At 37.3% G+C, this 20,079-nt stretch overlaps 1 protein-coding gene across 4 annotated transcripts in view; it reads left to right on the top strand.

The window, feature by feature from the left end:
• The first annotated feature begins 1,792 nt into the window (after positions 1-1,792).
• Positions 1,793-20,079, top strand: part of CLGN (calmegin) — a 48,497-nt gene continuing 30,210 nt past the window's right edge. Inside the window, exons 1-2 of one of the 4 annotated variants that reach the window (XM_017534181.2) lie at positions 1,793-1,913; positions 19,039-19,191. In XM_017534181.2, coding sequence (XP_017389670.1) covers positions 19,048-19,191 — 144 coding nt within the window. In that variant the 5' untranslated portion in view covers positions 1,793-1,913; positions 19,039-19,047. Of the gene's footprint in view, positions 2,050-19,038; positions 19,192-20,079 lie in introns of all 4 variants that reach the window. The other 3 variants (XM_017534197.2, XM_017534190.2, XM_017534186.2) reach the window with 3 other exon arrangements.

Here is a 20,079-nt window from a genome sequence, read left to right as displayed (position 1 = left end):
ACCACAGCCAAACCATATCAATATATTGCTAAACACTACATCATTCTCAAAAAGCCATACCTCTGGTCTCATTTTCAGATTATTCTTTCTCCTCTTACATTATTATCACACTGTATTATTCTGATGAAAAGTTGCCTATTAAACAAAAGTATAAATATTACATTCAATCATCTTTTCAATAAGTGGCAAATAATTTTGGATATATGTTAAGGCCTTAAATTTCAAGGTAAGAGATGAGATTTCATTCTGTGAGTAATGAAGGGTCATTGGAAACTATTGAATCAGCTAAGGATTAAACTACAAAATGTCAGTGGGAGGCTCTGAAGGGGAGCAACTAGTTGGGCAACTCTAAGTAACGGTTTCCAAAGGAGTGAGAACCTAAACTAGAGAAATGGTACAGGGATGGAAGGAGGTAAGGACCTCTTTTAGATGATCTTACAGAAATAGAGTTTAATTTATGGAGGCAGTGAATGCAGCAGCCAAAGATTAAACAATGTTCTCAAGGTTTTGAGTATTATGTGACCAAGAAGATACTACTAAATCTTGCGAAAATTCACTGTTTTTACATTTTTAGTTTTCAGCTTCTTCATTGCAAGCTTTGAATGGATCCTTTAAAAAATCCTTCTCTAGCAAATCAAGTGTATTTGTTATGGGCCACAGAAGTATGTTGAATAATAGAAGTCAGAACGAGGGAAGAAAGAAATAAAGGGGATAATGTTACAAAGTACCTCAAATAAAATTTGTGTTTTTAACAAGCAAACTTTAACACTAACCAAACAGGGTCCAGGAGGTGACAAAGTCAAAAGCTTAGAAATAGTGCTCTTAGTGAAGCAATGTAAAAAAATACTCATTATTGATCACTAGCCAATAATGATACATTGTGCATGGAATGCCACCAATTCCTTAAGATTGAGACTCTTCAACAAGGATGTTAGACTCAGAACTCAAATGTTGTTATTTATTCTTCCAACAATTGTTACTATACCAAATTCAAAGCCAAAATTTACTATAAAATATCAGTAGTAAAATCTGAATGATCCAATATATAAAGGGCAAAGCAGCTCGTGATTGAACACTACATTTATGCTGTATGTAGTTTTCTTTCATTGTGTTTGAAACTACAGGCTGTGGGAGAGACAGGCCTGATTTACATCCTGTTTCCACTGTTTACAGGTTGTGTAATTTCTAGCAAGTCATCATCAGTTTCATCACCTGGGTTGCTGCCAAGGTTAAACAATGAATGTAAGACCCTTAGAGCACAATGGGCACAATAAATGTTAGCAGCTCTTATTAATAGTGTTGTTGGAGAGAAAAAGAATATATTGTTTTATATACAATGTATTTATTATGTTAACATTCAACATATCTGTCATATACACTCACCAGACAGGAAAGCTCCTTACTAATCACCATGGCCGCAGACCTGCTATCTAGAACTCTAGAGAAAGCCTAGAGCCCTGATCTTGATGCACTTATTACTGGACAGTGTTCACAAATATGATTTACATAAAATTCAGGACCCGATCATTGTGCAACAAGAGGTAGAACCGCACGGTCTGCAGAGACGGCGGGCGCTCAGAGGAGGAAAAGTCTTTGGACTTGCAGGAGGAGCTCCTCCTCAGCTTACCCGTGAGCGGTGTCCACGCCGCAACTGGTCGGCGCGAGACCTGCAGGGCAGCGGCGGTGCTGACTGGCAGTGCGGCTCCCCCTGGAGGCAGTTGAGTCCCTTGGAGCTGGAACGCGTCGCAAGCGCCTCGGGCGGCCACCCCCTCCCGCCGGGACGCACGCGCATGCGCGGTTAGTAGTCGCTGCTGTGCGGCTGCCGGCTGAATTGGTCTGAGGAGACGCGGGGACCAAGAGGCAGCGACTAGGACATCTGAGCTGTCGCTGCCGAAAACAGGTCCGCAAGAGAGGTTCGTGAGCAGCAGCCGCCCTCCCGCTGTCCCGCTGCCCTTTGAGCGGGGATTGGGGTGAGGAAGACGAGTCGTTGCTACTTCCTTCAGACACCCCGTTATTTTGCGGTCAGAGGGCTGAACCAGTCGGGGCCAGGTGAGGGTGGATGCTGAATCTGGCGATGGGGCTGCAGCGAGAGACGGTCTTGACGGGGGTCTGGTGGTCCCGTGGGTGGATGCAGGGGGTCGGTGCCACCCGTGTCCCTTTGGGTCTCCTGCACCGCCGCGTCCACCTGCTGCACCCGGGCTGGGGCAGACGGGCGCGGGGACAGCTAGGTGCCCAGCCCAGCCTGCCCCTCCTGCACGCTTGAGGAGCCGCCGGGAGCCGAGGCCGTTATTCCAGCGGTTGCCATTGCAGCCCCGTTCCACGCTCGAGCCCCGGGGCGCTCTCCCAAGGGGTGTTGAGGGGGCCCGGGGCGCGTCCGGGCGCTGCTCACTCCGCTAGCAGCTCCTCACAGAAACGCAAACTAGACCAAAATAGGCTCGGCTGTCGCGCTCTCCACCTCTGTGGAAACGAAGGAACCCCACCTCGCGGCGGCTGGGCCAGGGACTCCCCGGCCACTCCCTCGATACCCGCGCGGAGCTCGGGATGCGCCGCCGGGGGCGGGAGAAAGGGCTGGGCTGTATCCTGAGAGGCCCTAATTACTAGACTCATTATCGCCCCAGGTGTGTTTACCATCAATCGGACACTTTCGCTGATTTTATTTATAGCATCTCCCCAAGCAACAAGGAGGAGGTGTTTGCTTGGGAGTGAAAAGCAAATAGCAACCAAAGCTCAGGACTGGGAGAGAAAAGGTATATAACGTGGCCACGGGAAGAAGTCTTAAATTAGAAGAGGGTTCATTAACACAGGTAATTTTTGTTGCCTAAAAGCAGGCAAAATCCCGGTCTCATCTGATGATTTTGCTTGCTTTACAAATGTTAACATTACTCGAGGTAGCCCTCCTTTTGGTCATTGTAAGTTTGACCTCTTTTCAGTTCACAGTTTTTCCTTCCCATCTCAGTGGTTTGATCTTCCAGTCCCATTTAGATCTCATCCCCAAATCCTCAGAACAAGATATTCTGTACTCTCTGTTTTATCTAGTTGATAAGGTAAATTATTGTGTGTAAATAATGTAACTATGTTGATACGTCTCTCTGGAAATTGAACAGTGTTGTAAGTTACCTGTGGTATTTTTAAAGTACCTAATAAATTTTAATGTTTTTAAATAGAAAACTAGAATTGTGAACTTTAAAGGAATTTTAGATTGTCTAGTTCACATCACAAATGAGAAAACAGGCCCAGAGCAGTTTTAATCACTTGCCCGTTTAATAATAAAACTAGAAACTTGGTGTGATGGTGCTATGTTCGGTATTCTATTATATCATTATATGTTGTGTTCCTGAAGCCACATGGCAACTAAAACTTTAAGTAACAGGGGATTGTCAAACACCACTTCTGGGATATACCAGTGTTGGTCAAATCCTCAGTCAGCCACTAAAACTAACAGCAGAAAGGCATTATAGTTTTAAGAAACAGCATTTACAGAAGTGTGTTAAATAGGTATGTTGAGAGTGAAAGAAGTGAGTCTTAGGAAGGGCAGAGTTTATGCTAAGAGCTACAGAGAACTATTGAGCATTTTAATGAATAGGTAATAAATTGGGACTTGTTTTTCAAAAAGATCATGCTACCAAGAAGGTGGAGAACAGCTTTGGAGATTGGTAACAATGAAAGTGAACAGACAAAGTGGTCCTTTACTAATTTCAGAAGGAATAGGTTTCTAAATTAAGACTGGCATGCGGATAGAGACATTCAGAAATATACAAATGAATTTAATTCCAATAACATGAATAATCAATGAGAACATAGTCTTAGGATAATGACAGAGTACCACACTGACTTCTTTGGTTGACTAGAGATGCAGTTAATGGGAGAAGGGAATTAAAGAGATAGGCAGATTTGGGAGGAGAGAACAGGTTCAAATTACTGAAGGCTTTGAGACATCTTTGAAGATGGGTGATACTATGAAACTAAAATGTGACTTCTGAGCTGTGAATAAGGTTTGGGAACTCTTTGGTAGGTAGAGGCCAAGGGAATATGTAATGTAAGAAGGGAGCCTGGAAATAGGCTCCTATGGAACACCAACATTTACAGAAAAATAGACAAAGTACCCATGAAGGAGGCAGAAAAAGGAAAGAGAATCAGGAGTGATATTATAGAAACCAAGGGAGGAGGGGGTTTCAAGGAGACAGGCAGAAAGGTCAGAAGGGCAACAGGCAGTAGAAGAACTGAAAAATGTAATTGCACTTACCAACTAAGACTTGATTAGCAGAAACAGTTTCAAAGTAGCCAGAATTAAGAGTGTAAGAGTAGTAGGAAGAATATTAGTTTTTCATTACTACCATAACGTTACCATAAACTTAGCAGCTTAAAGCAACACAATTTATTTTCTCATGGTTCTCTAGGTCAGATGTCTGCATACAGGTCTCACCAAGTTAAAATCAAAGTGTTGGCAGGGCAGCACTCCTTACTAGCAGCTCTGAGGAGTCGGCTTCCTTGCTTATTCAGGTTGGTGGTAGAATTCAGCTCCTTGTGGTTGTAGGACTGAGATCCCTGTTTCCTTGCTAACTGTCACCTATGGGCTGTTTTCAGCTTCTAGAGGCCACCCCCATTCCTTGGCTCATGGCCCCTTTTCTCCATCTTCAAGGTCCCCAGTGGTGACTGAAGTCCCTCTCACTATTGAAATGTCTTCTGCCTATCTCTCACTGCCTTTTCTACTTTTGAGAGCCCCTATAATTACAAGGGGTAGTTACATCTGGACAAGCCAGGATATTCTCCCTATTTTAAAGTCAGCTAATTAGCAATTCTCTTTGCAGAATTCCATCTGCAAAGCCCCTTTTGCTGTATGAGGTAACATTCACAGGACCCAAGTGTGGACATCTTTGAGGGACCAATATTCAGCCTGTCCTAGTAAGTTACAAATATTAGCAGTCAATGGAGACAGTCTTTCCAGAAACTTTGTTGTTAAGGAAAGGAGGTACCTAGAAACATTTATATATAATCTAGCATCTGATACATAGTTCCAGTAGTAAACCTTACAGCTTATCCTTGAGCTTTTAAACTAAGAAATGCTTGTATCTTCTGAAATATCCTAAAATTTGTATGAGCACTCTTTACAAAATTATGGAGTGCATACAATTATAAGGTAGTATATAAAATTGATAGTATTCATATATTTATGTGTCCTTTAAGCTGCTTTAAAATCTTTGCTGGAAAAAAGGCCATTTAACCAACTAAATATAATGTGGATACATATCAAAATATGACTTTGAGAAGATAAAGCCCACACAAATTGGAATGTGTGTCTAAAGGATGAAACTTAATAAGAAAATATTTATCATTGTGTAGTATATTATACGCTTAGAACTTTAGCCATTTAGTGAGGATTAAATAGCCTTGTAACCTTACAGCTATAATAAAAGAATGTAGAGCTTGAAGCTAGACATAACTTTGAGTATTGTCTTTTCTGTGTAGACGTGGCTAAGTAACTTATCCCCCTGAGCTTCACTTTCTTTACGTGTAAAATGGAATCCTAATACCTTTGCCATAGGGTGCTGTAAAGGTTGGAATTAATGCACATGAAACACAGTAAGTACTCAAAAAGTGTACTTCTTGTTCTTTCACTCTTCGCCTTTTATTTCATGCATCTGTCCTTGTCCTAGAGAAATCATTCTGTCCTTTGCATCTCAACTTTTTTTTTTTTTTTTTTTTTGAGATGTAGTCTCACCCCGTTGCCCAGGCCAACCTTGGATCACTGCAACCTCTGCCTCCTGGGTTCAAGTGATTGTCCTGCCTCAGCCTCCTGAGTATCTGGGATTACAGGTGCCACCACCACACCTTGCTAATTTTTGTATTTTTAGTAGAGACAAGAGGGTTTCACCATGTTAGCCAGGTGGGTCTCAAACTCCTGGGCTCAAGGAGTCCACCCACCTTGACCTCCCAAAGTGCTGGGATTACAGATGTGAGCCACTGTACCAGGCCTGTATCTCACTTTAAATATTACTTTCTCAAAGAGGCTTTTCCTGACCCCTCCCCCGTGATTTAAATTAAGTTTCCCCAATTACCAACTGTCACAACTTATTTACTTTTCTATCACTTATTACAGTTTACATATTATACTAGGGTTTTTTATCATTTGCTTTTCATCCTGGACTATAAGCTCTTTGAAATCAGGGGTTATGTACATTTTGCTAATTACTATAAATGCAGTGTTTAACATACTTCTGGGCACATGCTTGACAACTATAAATATTTTTGAATCAATTAGTAAATGATGAGTCTTATTATTTGCTGGCTGACATGCCCTGAATTTCTTGAGTGAAACAGTCATCAAGAAATATAACTCCCTGATGCAGTTTATTCTGAATCATGCTAGTTGCTTCTGTGAAAATGATATCATTTCAAATCAAGTCTTGCAGCTTCTTTGGAAGAAGGCTACCTCTCTAACAGGCCACCATTAGCTGCCTCCGTAGCTCATTTGTAATCCCTCCTGGTGAATTTTCTATATGCCACAGTAGCCAGATTAATTTCAATAATACCCTCTAATTTTGGTGAAAATTTGTCCAGTATTACTTGTGTGATGTGGTAGCAAAAGCTTTTAAATTTTTCAGCCTACTATCTTTTCCATTAAAGTAAATTATGATTAGGGTTGTGAAAATATAGCATATCTGTAGCATGACTGAAAAACTCACATTAAGAGATGTTCCTTCCTAGATGTAGATGCATCACTTAGCAGTGATACATTCTGAGAAATGTGTTCGTTGATTTTGTTGTGCAAACATCATAGAGTAGACTTACACAAACCTAGATGGTAGAGCCTGCTACAAATCTAGGCTCTATAGTATTACGTATTGCTCCTAGGTGACAAATGTGTACAGCATGTTACTGTACTGAATACTGCAGGCAGTTGTAACACAATGGGAAGTAGTTGTATATCTAAACATAGAAAAGGTACAGTAAAAATAGGGCATAAAAGATAAAAAATTGTATATCTGTATAGGACACTTACCATGAATGGAGCTTGCGGGACTGGAAGTTGTCCTGGGTAAGTCAGTGAATGAGTGGTGAGTGAATTCTGAGGATGCCTAGGGCATTACTGTACACTGCTGTAGACTTTATAAACACTGTTCACTTAGGCTACACTAAATTTTTTTAAGTTCTGGAATGATAAATTAACCTTAGCTTGCTGTAACTTTTTTAACTTTATAAACTATTCAATTTTTAAAACCTTTTTGACTCTTTGGTAGTTAACACTTAGCTTAAGACACAAACACATTGTATAGTTGTATAAAAATATATTCTTTATATCCTTATTCCAAAAGCCTTTTTCTATTTTTAATCTATTTTTTAATTTTCTAAACTTTTTTGTTAAAATTAAAGACACAAACCCACACGTTAGCCTAGGCCTATACAGGGTCAGGATCATCAATATCACCATCTTCCACCTCTATTATGTCTTGTCCCACTGGAAGGTCCTCCGGCGCAATAACATGCATGGAGATGTCATCTCCTATGATGGCAATCCTTTGTTTTGGAATACCTCCTGGAGGTCCTGCCTTAAGGCTATTTTACAGTAGGTTGTTTTTTTGTTTTTTTATCCTTAAGACAGTGTCTAACTCTGTCACCCAGGCTGGAGTGCAATGGCACGATCACAGCTCACTGAAGCCTTGATCTCCCAAGTTCAAGTGATCCTCCTGCCTCAGCCTGTCGAGTAGTTGGGACTACAAGTGCCCACCACTGTGCTTGGATAGTTTTTTTTTTATTTTTCATTTGTAGAGTTGGAGTCTCCTTATGTTTCTCAAGCTGGTCTTGAGCTCCTGGGTTCAAGCCATACTTTTTATTTTATGAGTATGAGTACACTCTAAAATAATGATAAAAAGTATAGTATAGTTAATATATAAATCAATAATATAATGATTTATCATTACCCAATATTATGTATTGTACATAATTGTATGTGCTATACTTTTATATAACTGGCAGTGCATTAGGTTTGTTTACACAAAGATGTGAGTAATGTATTGGGCTACAATGTTACATCACTAGGCTATAGGAATTTTTTCAGTTCCATTATAATCTTATGGGACAAAGAGCCCATCATTGACTGAAATGTTGTTATGTAGTTCCTGACTGTAAACTTTAAAAATATGATTAACTCTCTTGTATTCTTAGGTCATAAAACTTCAAAATGTCTAGATCATTATTTCCTTTATCTATAGAAATGCTTTAACCTTGGATTAAGTTTTAACAATATATCCCCAGTGGTAGAGGGCCAATGATAGAAGCATTGCCACAACTATTTCTCTCTCATAAAACCATAAAGATGTCAATTTTATAAGGATTCATTTCGTAAATTTTTCTAGGAACTATAGAAAAGAATTTCCATACCCACCCTCCCCCAATGATCTTGTAGACTTATATGGACAGTAAAAACTCACTTATTTCATCTGTAATTGCATAGAAACCCTTATGCAAAGTTTGCTGCTGCAATAACAAACTCATCTGTATTGATTCCTTGGTACCATCCATTGCCTGTTGGTTGGTATTATGCACAAGCATGCTTTTTGTCACTGTGAATACAGAAAGGAGAGAGTTCCAGCTCTTATGAGATGATATTTTGTCTGTTTTTGTTTAGAAAGTTTCAAGCTACTTTTTTGGAACTATGTACAGGTATTATAAATTCTAAATAAATAAATACATTACTATTATATGGTTTTTGTAAACATATTATTTTGAAAATGGTGCTACTAAGTCAGTTTTAATTTTAGTATGTAGCTATGGTTTTAAAACCCAGTATAAAAATAGTTCATTTTTTCTGTAAGTAGTACAACCAAATAATATTCCCATATTGAGGCTTTTAGCTCTGATTATTTCACTAAGGTTAGTGGTTTCTCACTTTTATAATATTAGATCCAGACTCTTTTAAATGCTTTGTAGTACTTCATTGCCTAAGCCACCAGAAACATGCGTTTTCTACTATTTCTGCCATTATGATTGTTTTCTCACTTTGTCATATGTTTCTTGAGATTTGTTTACTGATTCTGGGTCCTTCTGATTTAAAAAATATATACTCACTTTTATTTAACAGGACATATTAGTTAAGGTAATGCTCAAATACAAAAAATTTAAAATCCCAGAGATGTAACACTATTTTTGGTTTCTGCTGTCCTAAGGTGTAGATAGATGGATGTAAAGGTTAATTGTTGTGTGTCAACTTGACTGAGCTATGAATGCCCAGATTTTTGATCAGATATTATTCTGGATGTGTCTTGTGAAGGTGTTTTCTGTTAACATTTGAATCAGTAGACTGAGAAAAGCAGATTGCCCTCCACAATGTAGATGGCTGTCTTTGAATCACCTAGAGGCCTGAATAGAGCAAAAAGGCTGACCCTTCCTCAAGGAAGAGAGAACGCCTCCTTTCTGACTGCTTGATTAGGATATTAGTCTTTTCTTGCCTTGGGACTCAAACTGAAACATTGGTTCTTCTTGGGTCTTGAACCTGCTAGCTTTCAGACTAGAACTTATACCATCTGCTCTCCTGGATCCCAGACCTTTGGACATGGACTAGAACTACACCATTAGCTCTCTTAGGTCTCAAACTTGCTAACTTCAGGTCTTGAAACTTCTCAGCCTCTGTCATCAGGAAGCATACCTTGGAGATATTGCTAGTTTGGTTCCAGACCACCACAATAAAGTAAAATTACAATAAAGTGAATCCTTTGGTTTCCCAGTATAAATATTATGCTTACACTGTATTGTAGTCTAAGTGTGCAACATTTTTTAGTCTAAAAAATGTATATGCTTTAATTTAAAAATACTTCATGGCCCAGAAGTGCTAAAGATCATGTAAGCCTTCAGCAAGTCATAATCAAAAGCTGGTAGAGGATCTTGACTCTGCGTTGATGGCTGCTGACTGATCAGGGTGAAGATTAGGGTAGCTGTGGCAATTTCTTAAAATGAGACAACAAAATTTGCCCAATCAACTGACTCTTCCTTTTATGAAAGATTTATCTGTAGTATATGACCCACAGAACTTCTTTAAGTATTATAGCCAATTGTCTCAAACCCTGCCTCTGTTTTGTTAACTAAGTTTATACAGTATTCTAAATTATTTGTTGTCATTTCAACATTCACAGCATCTTTACCAGGAGTAGATTTAATCTCAAGAAACCACCTTTTTGCTCATCCATAAGAAGTGATTTTTCATCTGTTCAAATTTTATCATGAAGTTGAAGCAATTTAGTCACATTTTCAAGCTTCACTTTTTATTCTAGTTCTCAACAATTTCTACCACATCTGCAGTTACTTCTTCCATTGAAGTCTTGAACCCATCAAAGTCATCCATAAGGGTTAGAATAAACTTCTTCTGTACTTGTATTAATGTTGATAGTTTGACCTCCTCTCATGAATCATTAATGTTTCTAATGGCATCTAGAATGGTGAGTTTTTTTCCAGAAGGTTTCACTGTATTTTGCCAGACCCATTAGAGGAATCACTGTTTCTGGCAACTATCGCCTGATGAAATGTATTTCTTAAATAAGACAAGTTACAATTACTCCTTGTTTCATGGACTGCAGAATGGATATTATGTTAGCAGGCATGAAAACAACATTAATCTCCTTTTACATTTCCAGAGCTCTTGGGTGACCAGGTACATTGTCAATGAGAAGTAATATTTTGAAAGGAATCTTTTTATTTTTTGAGCAGTAGGTCTCAACAGTGGGCTTTAAGTAGTCAGTAAACCATGGCATAAACAGATGTGCTATCATCCAGGCTTTGTTGTCGGGTTTCTAGAGCATGGGCAGAGTAGATTTAACACATTTCATAAGGGCCCTAGGCTTTTGGGAATTATAAAGGAGCATTAGCTTCCACTTAAAGCCACCATCTACATTAGCTTCCAACAAGAGAGTTAGCCTGTCCTTTGAAGCTTTGAAGCCAAGCATTGACTTCTCTCTAGCTTTGAAATTCCTAGATAGCATCTTCTTCCAATAGAAAACTGTTTTTGTCTGCACTGAAAATCTGTTGTTTAGCTACCTTCATCAATTATCTTAGCTAGACCTTCTGGATAACTTGCTGCAGCTTCTCCATTAGCACTTGTTGCTTCACCTTGCACCTTTATGTTCTGGGCAGTTTCTTTTCTTAAACCTCATGAACCAACCTCTGCTAGTTTTCAGCTTTACTAGTGCAATTTCCTTACATCTTTTAGCCTTCATAGAAGTGAAGTGAGTTAGGGCTTGCCCTGAATTAGGCTTTGGCCTAAGGGAATGCTGTGAATGGTTTGATCTTCTCTCCAGCCCACTGTAACTTTTTCCATATCAGCAATAAGGCTGGTTCACTTTTTTATCATTTATTTGTTCATTGGAGTAGCACTTTTAATTTCTTTCAAGAAATTTTCCTTTGCATTTACAACTTGGCTAACTATGGTTTAGGCCTAGCTTTAGGTCCATCTTGACTTTTGACAGGCCTTCCTCATTAAGATTAATCATTTTTAACTTTTGAGTTAGAGACAAGAGTCTCTTCTTTCCACTTGAACACTTAGAGACCATTGAAGGGTTATTAACTGGCCTAATTTCAATATTGGTATGTCTCAGGGAATAGGGCATCATGAGGAGAGGGAGAGAGACAGGGGAACAGCTGGTCGATAAAGAGTCAGAACACACACAACATTGATTGAGTTCACTGTCTTATACAGGGGTGGCTTGTGGAGCCCCAAAACAATTACAAAGGTCACCAATCACAGATCACCATAACAGATACAATAATTATGAAAAATTTTGAAGTGTTGCAATAATTTTAAAAATGTGTCACAGAAACATAAAATGAGCATCGTGTTGGAAAATGGCAGCTGTAGACTTGTTCAATGCAGCATTGCCAGAAACCTTCAATTTGTGAAAAATGCAGTAAGTCAAAGTGAAGTAAAATGAGATATGCCTGTATGTGTGCGCACGCACACACACACACCCCCCCTGTTGATTCTGCTTCTCTGATAACTCTGACTAATCAAATGGCTCTCCTCCAAGTAATGATTCAGGAAGTCTGCAACTTTCTACCTTGTAATTCTGCCATTTTCAACCATGACTTTCAAAATTGCATCAAATCAGAAGGGGAAAGATCATAAAGAATTATAAATCATAATTATGGGAAGTTTTTATGGGCCATGCCTGGCAATAGAATACAGATGTTCTATTTACATTCTATGGGCTGGAACTCAGTTACCTGGTCACATCTAGTGCCAAGGAAATTCCCTTGGTGATCAGCAATTTCTCCCACACTTTACAACAGATATTGCATATCCTGTGATTGTCTTTTTTTTTGTGTGCTCTACTTACCTTTGATGTGACAGAGAGCATTATTTCAGTACCAGTATGTGAGCTGTACTTTATAATTTGTAATTTGGGTGTGGCAGTGGAGATCCAGTAGGGTTTTTAGGTAATATTGGCATAATTCTTTGAAGTAGACAAGACTACTTGATCTAGATTTCAAAGATTGGGAAGAACGGTATCTCATGCATGGATAAAGTTACTTGTGCTTCAGTTTCCTATTGAACTAGCACAGAAACAGTGCAAATAACATACATGAGATCAAAGATACATGTTGGTGCAAAAGAATGCAGTTCTTTAGTGCTTCCCTTCTTATGAAGGCACAACTGATATTTAGTGATCTCAGCAAGCCTCATGGAGTGAGGAATAATAAGAAGTTTGGAATCCTTGGCCTGCTACCTTTTAATTTTTAAGGAAGGAAGAGGGTGACATTAGCACTAAATGTTCTACCCTATACCATATGAATAAATTCTTCCTGTACGAAAACTGCATGACTTAGAACAACCATACACACCAATAAAGAAATAGATACTTAACACCATAGGCCAACTAAACATAATAAACATATAGACAACATTGTACCCAGCAGTAGCAGAATGCAAATTTTTCTTAACTGTACATGGAACATTCTCCAGGATAGACCATGGTAGGCCACAAAACAAGTCTTTTTTTTTAGATGGAGCTTTACTCTGTTGCCCAGGCTGGAGTGCAGTGGTGCGATCTTTGCTCACTGCAACCTCTGCCCCCCCGGGTTCAAGTGATTCTCCTGCCTCAGCCTCCTGAGTAGATGGGACTACAGGTACACACCACCATGCACAGCTAATTTTTGTATTTTTAGCAGAGACAGGGTTTTACCATGTTGGCCAGGATGGTCTCAATCTCTTGACCTCATGATCCACCTGCCTCAGTCTCCCAAAGTGCTGGGATTACAGGCGTGAACCACTAAATCATACAAAGTAACTTTTCTGAACACAAAGAAAAGAAACTACAAATCAATAGTAGAAGGAAAACAAGAAAAGTTCACAAATATGTGGAAATTAAACAGCACACTCCTGAACAATGAACCAAAGAAGTCTCAAAGAAAGTTAGAAAAACATCTTGAGAGAAATGAAAATGAGTACAAAACATATCAAAACTTACGGGATATGGTGAAAGCATTGTTAAATGGGAAATTTATAGCTGTTAAACACTTATATGAAAAACAAAGGATCTCAAGTTAACAATCTAACTTATACCTTAAGGAACTAGAAAAAGAGTAAATGAAACCCAAAAGTTAGAAAAAAGAGGGAAATAATAAAGATTACAGCAGAGAGAAACAAAATAGAGAATAGAAAAGAGAAAACCAGTGAAATCAAGAGTTAGCTCTTTGAAAAGATCAACAAAAAATTGACAAACCTTTCGCTAGATTGACTAAGAAAAATGAAAGAAGACTCAAATAAATAAAATTGGTAATGAAAGGAAATTATATCAGATTCTACAGAAGTAAGAGGGATTATAAGATAATGCCCTGAATGATTATATAGCAACAAATTGGATAACCTAGATTAAATTGATAAATTCTTAGAAATGCACACCATATCAAGATTAATCATGAAGAAGTAGAAAATCTGAACAGACCTAAAACTGGTAAGGAGAGTGAATCAGTAAACAAAAACTTCTCACCATATAAAAGCCCAGGACCAGGTGGCTCCATGGTGAGTTCTGCCAAACATCGAAAGAAGAATTAACCCAGTCCTCCTCAAATTTTTCCAAAATATCAAAGAGGAGTAAACACTTCCAGACTCATTCTATGAGGCCAGCATAACCCTGTTACCAAAGCCAAAAACACTGCAAGAAAACTACAGACCAATATTCCGGATGATTATTGATGCAGAAATTCTTAACAAAATACTTGACAACAAAATTCAGTAGCATATTAAAAGAGTTATACACTATGGCCATGTTGGATTTATTCCTAAAATTCAAGGATGAATCAACATAAGGAAATTAGTGTAGTATGCCACATTAACAGTGTAGGGAGGAGAGAACACATGATAATGTTTATTTGTGCAGAAAAAGCATCTGAAAGATTCAACAGTCTTTTTTTTTTTTTTTAGATGCAGTCTTGCTCTGTTGGCCAGGCTGGAGTGCAGTGGTATAATCTTGGCTCACTGCAGCCTCCGCCTCCCAGGTTCCAGCAATTCCCCTGCCTCAGCCTCCCAAGTAACTGGGATTGCAGGTGCATGCCACCATGCCCAGCTAATGTTTGTATTTTTAATAGAGACAAAGTTTCACCATGTTGGCCAGGCTGGTCTCAAACTCCTGACCTCAAGTGATCCACCCACCTCGGCCTTCCAAAGTGTTGGGATTAAAGACATGAGTCCTGGCCTGATTCAACATTCTTTCATAATTTAAAAAAAACTGAGTACACTAGGAATAGAAGAAAACTACCTCAACATGGTAAAGGCCATATATGAAAAGCCCACAGTTAACATCAGACTAAATGGTGAAAGACTGAAAGCTTTTTATTTAAGATCTAGAATAAGAAAAGGATGCCTGCTTTTTTCACTTAGCCCTTGTCAGAGAAATTAGGGAAGAAAAAGAAAGAAAAAGGCATTCAAATTGAAAAAGAAGAAGTAAAATTATCTCAACAGATAACATGATCTTATATGTATGTACAAAACCCTAAAGATTTCACAAACACAATACAAAAATCTGTTAGAAATAATAAATGAAGGCCAGGCATGGTGGCTCATGCCTGTAATCCCAGTACTTTTGGAGGCCAAGGTAGGAGGATCACTTGAGTCTAGGAGTTTAAAACCAGCCTACACAGCATGACAAAAGCCACCTCTACAAAAAAATACAAAACATTAGCTGGGCATGGTGATGCTTGCCTGTAGTCCCAGCTACTTGAGAGGCTGAGGTAGAGGATTACCTGAGTTCCAGGAGTTCAAGGCTGCAGTGGGCTGAGAACTGCCACTGCACTCTAGCCTAGGTAACAAATTGAGAGCCCATCTCAAAAAACAAACAAATGAATTCACTAAAGTTGCAAGGTAAAAAAATTAACACAAAAAAAATTAGTTGAACTTCTGTATACTAACAATGAACAGGAAATTAAGAAAACAATTCCATTTATAACAGCATCAAAAAGAATAAAATATTTAGGAATAAATTTAATCAAGGAAGTAAAATACTTGTACATTAAAAACTATAAAATGCTGCTGAAATAAATTAAGAAACAAATATTAATAAATGGAAAGACATTGTGTTCATTGGGATTGGAAGTCTTAATAAGATGGAAATATAACCCAAATCACTTTTTGCAGGAATAGTAGAATTCATATAGAATCTCAAGGGACTCCAAATACCAGAACAATCTTGGGAAAGAATAAGTTTGGAAATCTCACATCTCTGTTTCAAAACTCATTACAAAGCTATAGTAATCAAATCAGTGTAAGACTGGCATAAAGACAGACATATATATCAATGGGATATAATAAAGAGCCTAGAAATCTCACATATATGTTCAAATGATTTTTTACAAGACCATTTTGTCTGAAAGGGCAGTCTTCTCATCAGATGATATTGGGGAAACGGGCTATCCACATGCAAAAGAATGAGGTTGCAACCTTTACCTGAAATCATAGACAAAAATTAACCCAAAATGGATTGAAACTTCTAAACATAAGAAAAACTATAAAACTGTTAAATGAAAACATGGAAAGCTTCATGACATTGAATTTGCCAGTAATTTTTTGATACCAAAAGTACAGACAAAAAATATATAAATTGGAAAACTCAAGAACTTCTGTGCATCAAAGAACACAGCAGAATAAAAAACCTATGGAATGGCAGAAAATATTTGCCAATCGTATATTTAATAGGGGATCAATATCCAGAATTTGTAAAGAACTCCTACAACTCAAAAACAAAACCTGATTTTTAAAATAGGCAAAGGACTTGAATAGACATGTTTCCCTTGAAGATATGTAAATAGCCAACAAGCACATGAAAAGATGCCCAGTGTCACTAATTATCAGGGAAACACAAATCAAGCCACAATATAATACTACCCCATACCTGTTAGAATGGCTACTCTCAAAACAAAAAAAAAACCATAATTTTGACCAACTGTTGACAAGGATGTGTAGAAATTGGAATCCTTGTGCCTTATTGGTGGGAATGTAAAATGGTATAGGCACTATGGAAAACAGTATGAGAATTCAAAAAAAAAAAAAAAAAACCACAGAATTATCATATGACCCAGCAATTTAACTTATGGGTATATACCCAAAAGAATTGAAAACAAAGTCTCAAAGAGTTATTTGTATACCCATATTCATTACAGGATTATTCCCAATAGCCAACAGGTGGAAGCAACCTAAGTGTCCACTGACAGATGGATGCATAAACAAAATGTGGTATATACACATAATGGAATACTGTCCAACTTTAAAAAGGAAGGAAATTTGATACATGCTACAACATGGATGAAGCTTGAGGGCATTATGCTAAGTAAAATAAGCCAGCCACAAAAAGACCAGTACTGTATGATTCCACTTATATGCAGTACCTAGAGTAGTCAAAGTTGTAGAGATAGATAATAGAAAGGTGGTTTCCAGGGGCTGGAGGGAAGGGGTAATGGGGAGTTGTTAACTGTGTGCAGAGTTTTAGTTTTAGAGAATGAAGAAAGTTTTGGAAGTTAGTTGTACAACAATGAGAATGTATTTTACCACACAATTTAAAACAATTTTAAATGCAGACATTACTACTTCATTTTCTTGTAGTATTACCCCAGCATCTGGCCTCTCGAAGTTTCAGTACAGACCTGTCAATAGCTTACCTCTCTCTAAGAAATGAGATGTGACAAACCTCACAGTTTTGTTTGGAGCTTGGTAACTTGTTGGCACCGTTGTGAGATAGACTTCAACACTATGAACTTCATGATCTAATTCTCAGTTGTCAGCTGGTGCGTCGTTGAAGAATGATAGGATACTGCAGCATTATGCAGAAAGCATTAAGTTTGTATTTCTGTTTTTTTTTTTTTTTAAGGAACAAATAAAAACAATAGAACTACATTGTCTACAGAATGGTTTGTAACCAATTGCAGTTCATTTGTACATTTCACTTCTATTGTATGTTAGCTGTGGCCATTTCTGTTTAACTATCTTCATAACTTAACACTAATGATAACCTAAATTATAGAAAATTCCAAGAGTATTGAAAATGTATTGTGTTCCCATTTGTCTGGTTTCTTTTCATTGCTTTTTATCAATAAGGATATAACAGTGCACTGGGGTAAAATAAAAATGAAGGATAGTATGATATAATAAAGAGAAGTTCTAATCTTTTCACATTTTCAATCATGAGACTTTCACCAAGTTTAAAAATCTCTGTTTTTGTTTTGTAGATTGGGAATAGCACCTATGCTACTCATGTCCTGGGCTGCAAAGGTTAAATTAGCTAGTTCTTTTATGTAAATATATGATCATAGAATTTTAAAGAAGAAACAAACTTTCAAGATAAAGAGTTTTTTGAACTGTTTTCTGAAGCATTGGCAACTATTTCTAAGGGAAAGTTAGGAAAACTGTAAGGTATAATACAAATAAAATTGGGGTGCTCTAGTTGAATTGAGAGTAGAGTTCCAGATAGACCACTGCCTACGTGGCTTTCTCTAAATTCTTCCTTGGCAGCCCAATACACCAGAGCACAAACAAAGCACTTAGAATGTATTTTTTTTCAACAGATTAATTATTTGGAACCTGAAGTGTGCATTCATTTGAAAGAGAGGATATGGGTCTAAAGCTATATTAATGTTCATTATTATTACTATTATTTTATGCATTTCTATTTTTCTCAAAAATTATTAATAGCAAGTCAAACAAAATACCTTTTACTATGTAACATGGAAGGCTCTTCAACTTTTAGAACAATGAAACTTTTAGAGTTCACAATTAATAAGCAATTTGCAGATGTACTAATTTCTGTGACAGTAAGTAGAAAATTAAGAAAAAAACCCTATTTTATTGTGTTAAATTGATCCCTTTACGTGTATTTCCTATCCCAGTTATTCCTCTTTTGTGATTTAGATCAAAATCTCCTAATAAATGACAGCATACATCATTTTTGTGTTGTCTTTGTCCATAAATATATAAGTAATTATGAAATCATGAACTTACAGTAATTATAAATGCAAAAGAACTTTCTCCATAGCAGTCTGCCTGATTAGAATAAGCCTGGTATTTGTTTGATCTTTTGACTGTGATTTGATTTTAGCAAAACACTTTAAATTTGTGAGGAAAAAATTTTTTGTATCTTTTTTTGGTGTTAATATATAAATGTATTTTGGTTTTATTATTACAAAATTTTCATTTTTATGTTTATATACACTTAAGCAACATTGTAATAAAAACAATTTCAGTGAACATTTAGGAATCATAATACTTTTTCTTTTAAAGAGGTCTGCATATTATTTGTGTTTGATAATTACTATCATCTATATCTTTAGCTTTTGTGCCATTGGCTCTTTGTTTTTGGATGAAAACCTGCAGCTATAGAATCTGTTTCCTACAAGATTTGAAGTTTCTATTTTCACTGGCTCAAAGCATAATTTAAATAATTTCGTTAGTGATTTGTTTTAAAAGCCTTCCTGGAATAAAGGCGCTATTATGGAGAAATTCATTCCTTCTACATATACTTAACACTTATTTTCACAACTTTGTTTATTTTCACTAATTACTTTTCACAGATAATCAATATGCATTTCCAAGCCTTTTGGCTGTGTTTGGGTCTTCTGTTCATCTCAATTAATGCAGAATTTATGGACGATGACATTGAGATGGAAGACTTGGAAGAAAATTCTAAAGAGATTGATGATAATGAAGGTGAACTTTCCACAGAGGTATGGTTATTGAGAAATGAGATGTAAATTATTCCTTCACCTAGTACAATGAAAAGGATGATTCATTTCCGTGCTAAAAATCTTCATTTTAGAGATAGATATAAAAAAACATTGATTTTTTTTCGAAGTATTTTATTGCTTTATTTTTTAGAGTGCCCATGTACTCCAGAAATTTGTGCATGACACCTAGCACAGTTTCTTAAACAAATAAATATGGAGGAGGTATTTACTACCAAAATAGAAGTTTGTCACTGGTTAAAGAGAACTACGCTAAGAATAAGGTTTTTATTTGTATTTCTGACATTGCTAGATCTTTTCAAGTAAAAGGCCATATAATTTATATTTCTTCAAGAAGTAAATTATCTGTCTTTATTTCTCTGAGGAAAGAAAATGCTAAGAAGGAGGCTGAATTAGAAAATGAAGTGATGATGAGGGGTGGGCATTTAGTAAAGGTGACTTATGTTTCTGTCTCAGCATTGTTAAGATATGTGTTTTGAAGTAGTGATTAACAGGAGTCTGAGAAATTGCAGGGATTTTTGTATACCTTGACAATACATAAGAGCTTTTACATTGAGGAATATTCATATTTAACCCTGGGATAACCAGAAATATTTCTGATGGTGAGAAATCATTAATTGTACTGTGCCAGCTACTCTTTGAAGGGCCAACGGGAATAATATGTAGTTGTTACAGATTCCTTTATTTCATTTCATTAAGAATTTTTCCCTGTAATCCCAGCACTTTGGGAGGCAAAGGCGGGTGGATCACGAGATCAAGAGATCGAGACCATTCTGGTCAACATGGTGAAACCCCGTCTCTACTAAAAATACAAAAAATTAGCTGGGCATGGTGGTGCGTGCCTGTAATCCCAGCTACTCAGGAGGCTGA

This window comes from Cebus imitator, unplaced genomic scaffold, assembly GCF_001604975.1.
Source record: "Cebus imitator isolate Cc_AM_T3 unplaced genomic scaffold, Cebus_imitator-1.0 Scaffold4, whole genome shotgun sequence".
NCBI lineage: Eukaryota > Metazoa > Chordata > Mammalia > Primates > Cebidae > Cebus > Cebus imitator.
The sequence above is the reverse complement of the archived record's forward strand: the minus strand, read 5'-3'. Positions and strand labels throughout refer to the sequence as shown.